General features: G+C 34.7%; 1 protein-coding gene across 7 annotated transcripts in view; it reads right to left on the minus strand.

Moving 5' to 3' along the window:
• The window catches only part of sfmbt1 (Scm like with four mbt domains 1), a 61,639-nt gene that overhangs the window by 31,658 nt on the left and 13,362 nt on the right, over positions 1–16,619 (minus strand). For 5 of the 7 annotated variants that reach the window (XR_012387129.1, XM_073916657.1, XM_073916654.1 and 2 more), the window contains exons 2-5: positions 12,742–12,799; positions 10,593–10,687; positions 5,643–5,886; positions 1,894–1,982 (exon numbers count right to left, since the gene is read on the minus strand). Coding sequence is in view for 6 of the 7 variants with exons in the window: in XM_073916657.1 (XP_073772758.1) it covers positions 1,894–1,982; positions 5,643–5,886; positions 10,593–10,687; positions 12,742–12,766 (453 nt within the window). In the remaining variant the exon portion in view is untranslated. The remainder of the gene's footprint in view (positions 1–1,893; positions 1,983–5,642; positions 5,887–10,592; positions 10,688–12,741; positions 12,800–16,619) is intronic. The other 2 variants (XM_073916656.1, XM_021479792.3) reach the window with 1 other exon arrangement.

Below are 16,619 nucleotides of genomic sequence, written 5' to 3' on the forward strand. Positions count from 1 at the left end.
GTCATCTTCACTGTGTGGATATTTATAACAAAACGGAGCCTATAACAACTGTCTCCTTTCAATTTCAGTGAAAATACGAAACGCACCCTCTCTTTTGCTGAATATCAGTTTTAATAATCGATAATTATAAAAGTATAACATACAATAAGTTTATACATTGTAGGAAATAAAGGCAAGCGATCAGTCAATGTACCTGGATTAATCATTAACTTATCTTTGCGCTTAACCAAAACATGTTACCCCTGAACAAGTAACTTAATAGATTCCAATGACCAAAGTCAGGGAATTGGCCTATGTCGTTAGATAAAGACAACAACATGAATGAAATATCACGTTTAGCAAATATAGTGAGATTAGATCCAGCGGGAGATGCTTGATGAGCAGTCCGACAAGCAGAGCTCTCATCTGGGTAGAAATGCTGGAGCGCTTGCCCGAGAGTGTGTGTGTGGTCACGTGATGTGCGTTTTCAGCGTTTTGGTGTGGACGGAGAGCTGTTCAGAAACGCTGGGTAAAACGCGAGTGTGGACGCGGATCGTTTTCATTCTACAACGCCGTTTTAAAACTAAAACGCTCTAGTGTAAACAGGGCCTAAATTGTCTGTAGTGTATGTGTGTGTGTGTGTGTGTGTGTGTGTGTGTGTGTGTGTGTGTGTGTGTGTGTGTGTGTGTGTGTGTGTATGTTTCCCATTATTGGGTTGTAGCTGAAAGGTCATCTGCTGTGTAAAACATATGCTGGAATAGTTGGCGGTTCATTCCACTGTGGTGACCTCTGAAATAAAGACTAAGCTGAAGAAAAAGTAATGAATAAATATCTTAACATCTATTTATTTCCTGTGATGTCACAGCTGGATTTTCAGCATCATTATTACTGCAGTTTCAGTGGCTGTGTTTCCATCCATAAATGCGAAATAAATTTATGCGCAAAATTGGAATATCCATTTAAAGACACATGAATAAAGCAGCGTTTCCATCCAATCGGCCAAACAGAACAAAATTGTCACTTTCTGATTATCTGGCACCAAATATCAAAAGTAAAAACACAATTTACTGCAGTAGGAGAAGCTGCGTGAATCTTTTCCTTATTTAATAAATTATTTGCATCTCAAAAGACGATGCTGACCCACAATGAATATGTGGTGGTGTTTAAAGATGTAAGACGAGGAGCACTGACGCTATTGATTGTTCTGGAGGTAGCTCAGAATTATATTAACACTAAAATTGAAATGGTTAAGGAGTTTTAGAATGACCAAAACAACATTTCAGATGTTTTACAGTGTGCTCAGCCTGCTGGTTTGTCCATTCAAAAAAATGTTTATCATCACATGATCTCTTATAACAACATCACATGACCTTTTTTTAATGCGCATACAGGAATTTGTTTGGTAAAAGTGTTTCCATCATAATTTATGCACATCCTTTTTATCAATAAAAAGATTATCCTTCTCAGTTACGCGCATTCCTTTTTTATGTGCATTTTCAAAATTGTTGCGTATCTTGGCGTTTCCATCAACCGATTTTTTACGCACATATCCAAAATGCACATAAAAATAGGTGGATAGAAACATAGCTCTTGTCACACTATCCTTTAGAAAGTATTCTAACATACAGATATGTTGTTATTAGTGTTAAAAACTATTTTAATAATTTTGTGAAATTCATGAAACCTTTTTTTAGGGTGAAATGATATATTTTATTATATATGATATAAATATTTAACAGTAAAGCCATTTACAATCTTCTATTGCATTATGTCCTGCAATTTTGATCAATTACATTTTGTTGCTAATTTAAAGTATCACTCTCTATCAAAGATTTTAATAATGTATGACTCTACAGTTTATCTTTAAACAATGATCAACTGCCTACATATTTACAATTCAGCCGTATGCCTTACCCCTTCCAGTAGACTGGCAGGAACACTGCAGGATTCAGCCAAAGCTTTCTCCAGCAACGCTTCCCAGTCCTGGTGCTTTTCTCGGACACCTGCACACAAATCCAACACCTCATTTTTAGGGACAAAGCAGACCTTCTGACAGGCTATCTTGCTGACAGATTAATACCATTTTGCACTTATAATGGCTTCACCACTGACACGGCATTCTGGGCCATAAGCGCAGCTGTCAATAAGGCACAGGCAGCCAGAAGCAAAATGCAAGTAACCATCTGGACTCTCTCCCTGCTCTACCTATTACACTCTATTCCCGGATTTTATTAATAAAAGAAGCTTTAAGTATTAAAGCGAGTCTTTTAATAATTTCAGAGGAGTAAAGGCTGTGCCCATCAGCAAGCTGCAGGCTAAATAAAAGCCCCAACACAAACACCCCTCCCCCATTTCCTGAATATGCCCACAAATCGACAGCGAACAAACACCTACAGGAATTAGCACAACGCTGCAAGCAACGCAGCACTTAAAGTACATAAACAAATATGCAAATCTGACACTGAGCAGGCGATGCGTACAGCGTCTTTTAGAAATAACCTCCAGAGCCTAAATCCAAATAGCCTTTACCAGGAAAACGGCAGTGTGCTTCTTAAGTGACTTAATGAAGTACAATCAAATCCCTGAAGTTCGTGAAGTACAGCCTTTCAGTAGATGTATTTGATTTTGATTTGATTTATTTATTTTGAATAAAAATATAATTCATGAAAATACTTTAATAAAAAATACATTTCAACATGATCGAAGTTGCAGCGGGACGAAGCACAAGATTATTATTTTCTCACCCCATTACCACACACATCATTCATCTATCACTTCAACTTATTTCTTCTTTTATTATCTCTTCTTTTTACATGAGACATATGCACTTTACATGAGCATATTTTATTATTTTGGCATCTTTGACATATTATATGTTTGTACATATTATAACATGAACTCAAAACAATACATAGTACTGCAAACAGCCATTCATTGAAATTTCATCATACCTTTCTCACAATTTTTTAATCATCTCTATTCATCATTATATTCCTTTAATAATATACATTTATACAACTTTTAAATTTGATTAATATCCTGACATTGTTTGAGAATATGTTCTAGGCTGTTCCATAATTTCACACCACATACAGACATACACAATTTTTTAAAAGTTGTCCTTGTTTTCAGCCTCCTATATTTTTGCTCTTCTCTCAGATTATATCCCCTTTGTCTTTCTTCAAAAAACTTTAGTATGCGTTTCAGAAGTACTGAAAAAAACATAAATTGTTCAGTTTTAAATTTAACCAAATCCTTGAATTTAAGTATCTACAATTATATAATACATACATTGATTTATTGTTCAGGATAAATATTGCTTTATACACTATTGCTACAGTTTTTACTAATTTTGATATCACGTTATTTATTTGTGGTTACCGACTAAATTTATTATCCAATACAACACCAAGAAACTTAATTGCATAAACTCTTTCTATTACTTTATTTTCAATTTGTAAATCTATATTGGGACTATTTTTTAATTTCCCAAATAACATAACCTTTGTTTTACTTATATTCAATGACAATTTGTTTACATCAAACCACAATTTTAATTTATTAATTCCTGTTTTAGTCAACTCCATAAGTTTTGGTAAATTATCCTCAGAACAAAAGATACTTGTATCATCCCCAAATAAAATAAACTTAAACAACCCTGACATTGTACACATATCATTAATGTCAATTATAAACAATATTGAACCTAAAACTGATCCTTGTGGTATGCCACAATTTATATTTAGGTATGAAGATTTATGGTGCCAATTTATGCCAATTTCCACAAACTGTTGCCAATTTTTTTAAATAACTGCTTATCCAATCCAAGGCTACACCTCTAATACCATACTTTTCTAATTTATTTACCAATATATTATGATTTATTGTATCAAATGCCTTTTTTAAATCTATAAAAATTCCAACTACCTTCTCTTTTTTATCTATCTTATTAGTAATTTCCTCAATAATTTCTGTTAATGCCAGAGATGTTGATCTATTTTTCCTGAAACGATATTGCTCATCAGCTAAAAGGTTATGCATTTCTATAAAATTGTTAAGCCTTTCAACTCTAAGATAGAATAGAAATTGGCCTATAATTTGTAAAGTAGTGTTAATCTCCAGATTTATACGAGACAACAAACTTTAGCTTTGTTTACCAAACAAATGGTCCTAATTGGATTTGCTTTGTAATCCAATCAGGATTTTTGCAGCTGATACTGAGTATCGGTTCCTTGTCATGGTGATCGGCCGATACAGAGTACTGATTCTGATGCTTTGCCATTGTATAAAGCACAATTTTCCTCCAAGTATGACACTTAAGTGAAGATCTCTCCTTACCTAAGGGAATAAATTAAGGATGTTATATATAATCCCTTAAACAAGTCTCTTATAACCATTTAATGTGGACATGTCATTATCAGAAGCAGCTTTACAGAAAAAATTGATATAACAGATTAAAAACAAACGGTAAGAAAAATTATTAACAATGCAATTTAAAAACATTGCAAATGGAAGAATAATTCAACGTGTCTTAATGAAGAAAAAGTTTGGAGCACATATTTGATGTGTGAGAAGTTAAAATGCAGACCTATAAATCTTCCTATCAATCGAAATGTGATTATCGGCTGATACTGATATCTGGCAAATCGCTCAGAGCATCCCTACTGAATAGCTACATTTTTCACCACTTTTTTTTCAGCTTTCATAGTCTCAAATTTATTCTGCATAAATTGAAACTTTTATTATTTAATTGTATTTATGAATTTTATGGCAAATTACAGTAAACAAGACAAAAAACAATTATATTTAAAAGTATAGATGGTATCATTTTAGGCGCATACAATGCAATAAAAAAACAAAAACAAACCAACAAATAAAAAGGTAAATAATAATGTGGCTTAACAAAAACTACAATTGTACAATCTGCATCACTCTACTTTGAACTGAAAAAAGAAAAAAAAAATCAATTAGTTGGAACTATTAGGATTAGGTAATATTAGGAACTATTACTGGACTATAAGGATTTGATCTATATTTGACAATAAAACATATTTTTGGATATATTTCCTAAATGGGTCACAAATGTTCTTAAACTGGTTAGATATATCTCTAGACAGTCTAATTATTTTCAACTTTAGGAAGAAGAGGACATCATGGATCCACTGGGTTGAGGTTGGAGGTGTCTGATCCTTCCACCAAAGCAATATTAGTCACTTGGGCATGAGTACAATAAGAGCTATATTATCAGATTATATCTTTATAAGATGGTATGACATGGAAAAAATCCTACAAAAAAAGGCAATTAATGGGCAAGGAATCTTAACCCATCCTAACCCTTTTTTAACAAAATTCTGCGTATATAGCTGAAAAGGTCTGCAGATTCTGTCTGGCCCTGAACAAGACTGACTGTATACAGCTTCTTATAACATGTTCTGATGAATCAAATGCTCTTTAGCATCTGAAACAAAATATTATTAGTTATTTTTAAATTTGCAACTCGATATATTCCATCCAGTCTTTCATTTCCAACATTTCAGTTGGAATTACATCCCACACTGAACAAAGCTGTGCATTTCAAGCAGCTTCAGCATGAATGTTTACTTATAAATATGAGATTGCTGCAAAAACTGCTCCGTCCCCAGTTCCCACAAATCTCTGCTCACCCTCTGGAGGTTTCATCATTCGACCTTGCTGTTTGCTCCATCCAATCGGGTGCAGGTCAGCGGTCATGATGTCGCACCAAAAGTCTGCTCGTCGGTCATCTTGGTAGCCCTCATATCGTAGTAAGAGCAACTGTCCGCAGGTGGTGATTATTGTGGCCACCCAGTACACAGATTCAGATTCAGTGCGCACACACACCTCCAGCTTCATACCAGGAGTCAGACCTGTCTCCAAGCCCTGGTCCACCTGCAAAAGAAAAAACACCAGACTGAGCAAATGATCTGAACCGACACATTGCCAGGTGAAGTCGGTGTGTAAACAACAGGTAAAGAGGTAAAAAGTTTTTTAGTGCAACTAGCAGTGTTAGGGGTCAATGACACAGAATGCATTTTACCATTACAATGCTCTACATTTCCATTGTTTTTATTTTATTTTACATGAGTGCTGCATTTTTAAGATGCTGGGTCGAGTTAAAGGAACAATTTTTTAGAAAAAAGGCATAATAATCAAGAAACTTTGCTGATGTACCATAGCTGCAGCAGGTGCAATGACTTTATGTAGCACTGTTATTGCGCCTGCTTCCTTGATCATTTTGCCAGAATGAGAATAAAGTTCCTAGTTAATCGACCTAGAAAATGGAAACTTTTGACTTTCTGTCAGCCTTAGTTAGCAGGGGACGATAACCAGCTTCAATGTTTACCATGGTTTAGAAAGGTCAAGGTTTTATAACAGCTAAAATATTCTGTATGCATTTGTTTTTTACGTGTTCATTCCTTTTCCTTCGGCTTAGTTTCTTTATTCATCAGGAGTCACCACAGCAGAATGAACTGCCAACTTATCCACCATAAGTTTTACACAGCGGAAGCCGTTCCCGCTAGAGGTTTGCATTTCCGCGGACCAGACCAGATTTCTTGCGCCATGGAAATAAATTTCCGAATAATGCACCGGAGCGATCGGTAACAGGTGTAATTTAAACGGGAACGGGCGGTCTAACAATATCACTCCTGACTCCCGAGCGAGCGAGCACGCGCATGTATGTGTGTGAATGAGAGAGCATGATGCTGTGTTTAGCTTGATTGTTGCTGTCTATGTGTGTGAATGAGAGAGGGTGAGCTTGGTGCTGTCAATAGCCGTGTTTCCACTATCGCGGCTAAAGCGAGCGAGCCAGGGCGAGCCAAGGCCAGTCGCGTTTCCACTGTCACTTCCGGGGCCTAATCGGGCCAAATCGGGAATTTCTTCGGCCTTTACCTTGGGAATACCTTGGGCCTTGAGTGAAAGGAGAGGCGGGGACAGTTTTCTGATCGCACACAAGTACATGCGCCAAACACATAACAAACAAATAAATAAGGGAAAGAAAACAGCTGGAACAAATTATAGGCTGGGGTCTTTTTTGCATATGATCGCCCTTATGTTTCTCTTTTAAATGTAAGGCTGTTGCATAAAATAATAAAGTAGTTTTAATTTATAAGTGACTTTTCTTTGCTGCATCCTCCTTGATGTTTCAATAACGCATAACAATCTTTACACCTTATTAAAGACACAGCAGCCAGTAAAGGTTTTCAAGAGTTTTTTTCAAGTTTAAAAGGTGTGTTTTTGCACGTTTAGATGCCTGTGTGTGTGTGTGAGCGCTCCCTTCATAGCTCTGTTGATGCCACGCGGCTTTTTTCTTTTATTTATTTTTATTGTTTTTATTTTTTTTGGAGATAACACACTATATGAATACAAGAGAAAGACATTAAACTTTACAAATTTCGTGTCCACTTTTGTAGGCTCAAAACAATAGTGTCATATCTAGATAAAATAGCACTATATTGAAATAATTTAAAGAATTACAAATATCAGATATAATAAAATCACATTAAATAAACAAACCAATATAAAACTAACAAAAGCTATAGATATAACAATTAGGTACTATTCCAAACTGTTTCAAAGCTATATTAAACTTTCATTTTTCAAAAACCTCTTTAAAAAAAGGTTTTAGATATTTTCTAAATTAAATAAATAAATAAACAGAATGTTTTAAATATTATTTATAAAGTATTTGGATACGATGATATTAATCAAATCATGCAAACAGAGCATTTTCGGGGTGAGTGAAAGCAGAAACTAAGCAACCTTTTTTTCCAGTCTTCCAGCTGCGCAGCACTTTTTTGACGCATCGGGGAAAAACTGCAAGTTCAAAATGTGTTCTGTGCCCTCAAACAAGTGTGTATGTTTTTATATAACGTAGTAAAATTAAAAAAGGAAATTTAAAATACATAAAGAGTTTTATTAGTGCATTGCTGCTGAGTGCAATGAAATATAGGCAATATTTTATTACGTGCTGCTCTTATGTGCTGAAACACTGAACACTTTCCTTTACTTAAGATATAATAAGCAACATCTTTAAATAAAGGGAATCACCTATTAAGTGTCATAAAGCCTATAGGGAAAAATAATCATGTTTCAGTTCTCTCCGGAGCATTTGGGATGAATGTTGGACAGCGTCTGTCTAGAGGATGTTATAAAATGCATTTTATATCGAGTTATTAACGGAGAATTTTATATATGTGCTGTTATATTATGGATGTGTGCGCTCCCTGCGCTGGGTTCCTCCGTTAGTGGCAAGACCACTGGATTTCGATGCCAATAGTCGGTCGGCGAGTAAATAAATATGATGAATGAGAACACACAGGCATGTGCGTATAGACATACCTTGTACTGCTGTACAGTAACGTGTCATTTGTTTGTTTTGGTTGTCCTAATTTTAATAGTTTCGTGATGATGTGATGGTGTGCTTTATCTGCATGATTCTCGCTGAAGTGGGCGGTTTGAGTGACGTTCGATTCGGGGGATGTTCTGGGGGCGGGGTTTGCGTGATGCGCTGCGAGCTACTAGCCCCACAGTGGAAACGCGACATGATTTCGGCCTCACTGCTCAACCTCCCAGGCGATTGGCCCGGCCTGGCCTGATATAAGCCCTGGCTCGCACTGGCCTGATAGTGGAAATGCGGCTATTGTGTGTGTCTATTTGTGTGTGTGAATGAGAGAGAGAGAGAGAGCGTGATGCTGTCTGTGTGTCACTTGCTTGGTGCCGTGAGTGTGTTTATACAGACAGCTTGTTACAGGCTGTCTGGACTCTGTATCGCTGGGAGGTTTTCGGTTTTGTCCCCCCTGTTAGTGGGACAACAAATGCTGAATGGCGTTTCTTTTTTTTCTTTTTTATCTCCTTCAGAAAGGGACCCTCCACGTCAAGGGCTACTGTTCAGCCCTCAATTCAGGAAGCATTTTTAAAAAAATCTATTATGCACCAACATACGAGCATGCTCTGGACTTAAACAGCTATTTACACACACACTATATAAACAGTCTTTATATCGAATGAAAAGAAAGACATCCAAAGTTGTTGTAAAGAAAACTAGTTTTTGAAACTAATGAAGGCAGCAGAAGTCAATGATTTATTTTTATTATTTAGTCTAACATGTTTACTGCTCCAAAATATTTTAAATGTTTTTTAAAATGAAATATATTGTGTTCAATGGGGGGGAAAGTAGATGTTTTTTAGCCAGATATATTATAAGAACATAATTAAAAGCAGTAATCACAAAACCATGCTGCTATAAAACAGTAATATTTTTATTTAAGGTTATCATACTGTCAGAATCTTACACCAACCCATGTCTAGTCTTAGTACACGATGTAACTACAGAAGAGTCAAAGTTTAAACAGGAGATTTATTAAAAGTCTATTCTATTCTAAATCAATGATTTATGCTAAGCTAAAAGTTCTCTTTATCTTTTTGATCTTTATCTCCTCTTAATCTTATGACATTGAATAATAGTCGTTAGTTATAATTAGTAATTAATTATCTTTTTATACGAATAATTCCACCGTCAACTATTGTTTGGGTCAATGTTGCTTTCAAATGTATTATTTATATAAGTGTTTGCATATTAATTCTTTTAAGCATCATAAAAATAACTCAAGCCAAAAATTAATTGTGAGAAGTTACATTTTTGACTTCTGGTATTGCTTATCTGGGGCATTTCCCCCTTAGGTGGCATGTAATGCGTTTAACCGTACTGTATAAACCCTACACTTGGCTAAATACTTCAAATGAAATATATTTTATTTCAAACAAATTTCTGAACATGATATCAATATTAAAACACATTCAAAAACTTTCACCAGAGATGAAAACAATCAGCTGTAGGTCCATTGACCTTTGCAACTCAAGTGCACTAAATCCAAACTAAACCACAGCATTACAGTAGAACATGATGAAATATATCAGCACGTGATAAAATGTATGTGATTCAACGTAAAAACCAAGGGAATTTAGGTCAATTTCACAGGGGCTCATTTCTGACACAGCAAATACATTCTTTAAGATCTAAGTGGTCACTTATTGGTCTTGTCCGTTCCCATGAGAGTAGAAACACATTACTAATGCATAGTGAGCTAATCTGACTGTTGACTTCAGAATTTCACCATGTCATAAAACAGACAAATATCAAAAGGCTTTCAAAAGCACTCTATATTTCTTTATTTATTTGTTGCCACTAGATAAGGCCTTAAATAAATTAATTCTGAGTTATTCAGGTGCGGACTCCATCCAGATTCTTTTCAAAAGAACTGCTCAAAGAAGTCATTCGTTCATGAATCATTCAGGAAGCTCACGTAGCTCCTGCAGCAACACTGAGGTCATTACCTTGATTCTTAGGAAATTCATAAACTTATCAAATGTCTACTTTAAACTCAACTAAGGTCATGTCAAGAACACAAATGTGAAAAAGACAACTCCATATTGGGCTGCATCCTTGTAATTGATTAACATGTTTTTAAGCATTGTTTGAAGGTCGAATTTTGCATTTAAATTAGACTAAAATCACTCAGTTTGGTATTAAAAGCATTTCTTTAATCGTGGTGCTGAAGATTCAGTATAGCCATGTTGAGAAATGAATTACTCACATGTTTGAAGGCATGATGAGGAACAGAAAGTGCCCCAGATTCCTCCAGGTAATCGTCCCAGTTAAACTCTGACACATCCTGACCAGAGTCTGCATCTGAAAAATTGAATGACCGATAACTGGCTCCATCCACAGCCTCATCACATCAACAGAGTGTGAAAGTGAATGCTTATATATATATATATATATATATATATATATATATATATATATATATATATATATATATATATATATATATATATATCAATAATAGGCAGGATCCTGCACAAAGTTTCAAGTGACCTTTGCTTGCCTTGAGGTTGTGCAGAAATATTTGCTACTCCCAGTGTCAAAGACAAACAATGTGCGACTGCAGTTTAAATATGTTGAGATAGCTCTTTAGCATGGTATTTTTCAGGGTTAAAGGAATGACTAATGCATTATGATTCCTGTGATGTGGAAAGTTCAGATGGAATTGAAAAATCCAGACAAAAAGTGGACGTTATGGCAGACTGTAGAACACAGAACGTCTCTGAATTTGTCAAACTTTGGAAAAAATATACAGAAGTGGGACTGGGCACCAAATAAAATAGCAAAACACACAAGTGTACACTGAATATTAAACTTTAAAAAGACTATTTAATATAAGTTTGTGTTAATGAATGTTGTGGTTTTGTTCACTACACACACACACACACACTGAAGCATGCTCATACTATTTTCAAGGCTGGTTCTGTCATTATATAGAACCTTTATCTCCATAACTGCCCTGAGAGTCAATTTACTAGCATTTTACCATTTTACGTGAGAAACCCATTATGTAAACTGAAGTGCAAGCATCTTTAAGCCAACCAATTTAAATAAATGTTTGCTTTAACTTTAAGAATTTGTGAAAGATATATTCTAATATTGGTCTACAAAACATACTTCTCAAAAAATATAAATAATAATACTATTAAATTAAGCCTGTCACAATAGTCAATATCGCACAACACATGGACATGACCTCAATCCTTTTTGCTGATGCAATATATATCGGTCATACATAAAAAACAATTCTAGCAACATTTTAGCTGATTGTGCAACATCTCTAACTTTATCAGAGGTGTCAGTGTCAGTATGGTTAAAAACAGTGTAGTATTTACTTTAAATTACTTAAGTATATTTTTATGTGGGTGTCTGACAACTGAAAACAGATCTGGTAGCAGATATCGCAGGCTCTGTTACTTTTTCCCCAGCACTTTTTTGTTAACATGAATATTATTTAGATGTAGGATACACATTTACATTCTGATTCCAAAGCCTAATTATTAAATTGTTAAAATGACTATAAATGAAATATTCTTAAGAATAAAATATTATGTGTTCTTTGGAAGAGTGAACTTGCTTTATGATGATATTATACTATTGTTCTGGCAATATATAATGAGTGGCATGCAATAGTCTTAAAATTACAATAATATCCTTTATCATCATATATGTTGTGGTACAATATATCGTACTACAAAAACTAAATATTGTGACAGTCCTATTAATAACAATCATCATTATAATTCAATTATTGATGCTATAAAAGAATAATTCGAGTTTTTATATATACATTTATATTTAAAGTGTAACAAAACTAATTTTTAGAAATCATTATTTTGATCAAACATAATTCACTGTTAATAAAAATGCAATTGTAGAAGATGTACAAATTGTACTTGTGAAATGAAACCAGCATGTAATTATTTTAATTAAATAAACAAACATCTCTTAATCCACACAAACACTAATGTTTAAACTTCTTTCACATAATGTTCCAGCCTCCATGAAAATATCATGCTTCAGATGTGGTTATATTTCTTGGCAGCAAAACGTTTTGTATATAATTTTATTACCTTTTTGTTGACAGAAGAGCTGCCGGTGTCTGACTTCTCATGCTCAGTTTTTTTTTTTTTTGTACTGTTATTTTCTTTTTATTTTAATTGAACCACGGTGGCATTTAATCCATTTAGTTTAATTTAAAATTACAATCTTGCCATTTAATTGGTAAAAATCAGTTATGCGAGTGTTGTTTATTAGGAAAAGAACCTCCCAAATCTAGAAAAATGTAAATATTATTTCCTTTTCTGTTGTTTATTTAGTAAAAGAAAGAAAGAAACTAAAGAAACTAAATTGCTTACCAGACTCCAACGCCTCAAGGCTCATGTTTGAAGCCCCCGAAGGACAATCAAACTGCTTCTAGATGAATAATGAGCAGGGAAAAAAACAAGTTACAGGGAAACAAACACTGAAACAAAGAGATAAATTATAACATTAGAATTGCAATTAATTTAAGAAAATGTCTGTAAAAGTATTTGCATGTGTGAGAGAGACTGTGAGCGAGTGACAAGAGCGAAACATGAGGAGACTTGCACAAGACACATTTCACACAGCCTATAGTTCATTTAATAAAGTAGGAGGAGGAGGAGGAGGAATCCTCATTGCGCAGCTTCAAAGATAAAAGCTAATTCTCTCGCTCAGACTGCCTGCATCACCTTTGAGAAGTAAAAATGCACCACAGTGCCCAATATAGCTTTTGCTAAATGAAAAAGCTTCGGAAGATAAAATTATTTGACTTAAATGGCCAAGTATACTTCAGGATTTACATAGAAAGAAAGCAAAAGATCCAGCTATAAAATCAACCAGAAACCCAACAACTGTGGGTGTTCTGTGTCAAACTCCTAAACGCGAGAGGAAAGAAAACAGCTAGCTGAAAGTTGCATTAACTCTGTCTATTCATCCAGAGCTGTCAAGCTGTCTTTGTGAAGCTTGACGTCTCTATTAAAGGGAGTCAGACATTCTCCCTGACAGCCGTTGGCGGGCCACGACCCTCCTGCTCTGTTGGGATCAACTCTTTCAGATCAACCCCCTCCACTCCAGCACCGTCCCACAGCCCTGGAGCACAACCTGGGCCACAGACACAATGTATTGGGGGTCACAGTGGTCTCCAATGGGGACTGAAAAGAGCAGCGAGGGCTGTTTGAAAAGCCATGTCGCTGTATCCGCAGTATGATCATCAGCTGAACTAAAGCATTATGCATAGGATCCCATGGTAACAAACAGCTTCTGCCAAAATAAAAAAAAACTAATTGTATTAATAACTCGGCTAATTAAAAAGCAGAAGAAAAGGAGACAACTGGAAGCTTCTAAAAGCATTTGAGTTTTTTTTATTTTATTTTACTGTATGAAGAGAAAGAAAAAACTACTGTACTAGGGTATATACAGGAATCAGAGATTGAAATTGAATACCTTAAGACTTTGCATATTTTAACCTCATCGCCACTTCAGGTTTCAACCACACTGTAAAACCCAAAACGTTAGGGTAACTTAAACAATTTGAGGAAACTGATTGCTACAAACCATTTGAGTTCAAAAACAAATCTATAGAAGTACTGTGAACTTACTCCATTTAAGCTGAAGTAATGAGGTATTTAATTAGCTCATTACCTTCAACACTGAGTTCAAAACTCTTTTCAAATTAGTCAGTATTAAGTTAACTACACTTGCTTCATTTGACAAAGTTGACTGTTGGGTTTTACAGTGCAGTAACATTGCTGACATTTTAACTTGCAGTCTTCATTCATTCATTCATTCATTTTCTTTTTGGCTTAGTCCTTTTATTAATCAGGGGTCGCCAAAGCAGAATGACCCGCAAACTTATCCAGCATATGTTTTATGTAGCGGATGCCTTTCCAGCTGCAACCCATCACTGGGAAACACCCACACACATTCATTCACACACATACACTATAGCCAATTTAGTTTATTCAATTCACTTATAGCGCATGTCTTTGGACTCTTGGGGAAACCGGAGCACCCGGAGGAAACCCACGTGAACACAGAGAGAACTAGCAAACTCCACAAAGAAATGCCAACTGACTCAGCCGGACCTCAAACCAACAACCTTCTTGCTGTGAGGAGTTCGTGCTACCCACTGCTCCACCGTGTCACCAACTTGCAGTACTAAATACTGTTTGCAAGAAAGCAATCCTAAACAAAAACTGTTTTTAAATACTAAATAAAAAATGTAAATCCAGCAGGTGGAACATTTACAGCAGCAGGAATAACAGTGTTTCCCTGGTTACTGCAGTAAACAAGGCAGTGTCATGTCAAATCTAGCAGGATTTTTTTATTTTATAAACTACACAGCATCATAATGTTCAAAGATTAAATTCAGGTAAATTTAACCAAATTTAATATCTTTTAAAATAGCATTTAAGACCTTTAAATACTTTTTAAGTGCCTTAAATTTCTCTAAATTGATTAAACAAATTTTAATACTTTTTAAAACCCCGCGGTCACCCTGAGTGCATGTTATGCTATGGCATGTTAGTGGAAATTACATTTACTACAGTGATTAGGTAACACTGAGATGATATTTGAGATCCAGAGGAGTGTAACATCTTTATCTCAGTGTTTCGTCTGATATAGTATTTCCAATATTCTTCTGAAAAAAAAAGTTAGCAAATCTACTAATAACGACATCAAGCACAAAGAGTGCTGTTTGAACTGTTTGTACAAGTAACCTTTATGCATGAATTTGATGTGGTAATGAAAACGACTTGTTACCTCTTTTCCACATTTCTTCCTCACTGCATTGATCATTTAACCCATTGTTGTGTGTGTGTGTGTGTGTGTGTGTGTGTGTGTGTGTGTATATATATATATATATATATATATATATATATATATATATATATATATATATATATCATATTCATAATTAATTTATTAATCATATTTAATGTGTTTTTACAACAAGGAAAATATCTTACTTTAAGTCTCTGAAAATAATTAGATGTCTAGTTTTAGTTTATTTAAGAAACAACAAAATAAAATGATAAAAACATTACCTTTTCCCACATGTGATGGTTTCACAGTTGCAGGAGTAAGAAAGCACTACAGATATTGTAGTAAATATGTATTTTGGTGGAAACTACTGTTACCATGGTGATTTTGTAAGAGTAGAATCAGAGGAGAAAAATGCTGAGGTGATATTGGAAATACTGGGGTGTGTAACACTTTCTTTCTAGTCTTTAATTCAGTGTTTTCTATACTATGCATGCTAACCTTCAATATAATCTTCTCATATTTGCCTATAACAAAATCAAGTAGTTTAGAAATGTACTAAACTGCAAAGAAGGACAAAATGTGCTTTAGTAACAACCAACTGCACCAGCTCAAATTAATAGTTAATAATACACATAATGCCATTCTCTGCATTTTAAACTGAATTCCCAAGCTTATGGATATAACCTTTACTGTTTTATATTGAACTAAACAAGAACAATCTGCTGGATCAGATAATACTAATGTAATTTAACACCTATTAATCAACAAAGCAGCATCATGTACATAATAGCATGTTGACCCCTTGTCGTTTGAACTGATGACGTTACAACACTTCACATGGGTGACTGAGGAGACTTCAGGACAGCGGGAATCTATTTCTGGTGTATCTATGAACCCTCAGCACATTCCTAACAAACTCTGCTGCTCCATCACTTCACTTCACGCTAAAGTCAACTTCCCTCCATTGATCAAAGTCCGCAAAAACACACAAACACAAGCCAGTCATGGTAGTGCACTTAAAAGACCTAAAGCAACAAAGATGAAAAGAAGAACATGACAACTGACCACTGTTATGTGCACCGGCCAAAGCCAGGTCCTCCAACTGTGCGACTGTTTGATTATGGACATCTTTCAAATTATTAAAATATTTTGTTTGGGGGAATAAAGAAAGAAGTTTCTTAAGATTCTTATTTTACTTACATAAATGGTAAATAAAGTTATTGATATATTTAACAAATTAGAAGCTAAAAGTCAAATCCACTTTTTTGGAATATACTAATTGTAAAAAATGCATATGAAAATATTTAAATATGCATTTTTACAACAGGATGAAGCTTGAGTTCCTCAGACCAAGAAGTCAAAAATCCTCCTTATGTGATAAACAGTCATTCTAAAGTATAACAGCATTTATATAGTACATACATTTATAAATGTAGATTAATATGTA

Source organism: Danio rerio, chromosome 11, assembly GCF_049306965.1.
Source record: "Danio rerio strain Tuebingen ecotype United States chromosome 11, GRCz12tu, whole genome shotgun sequence".
Lineage (NCBI taxonomy): Eukaryota > Metazoa > Chordata > Actinopteri > Cypriniformes > Danionidae > Danio > Danio rerio.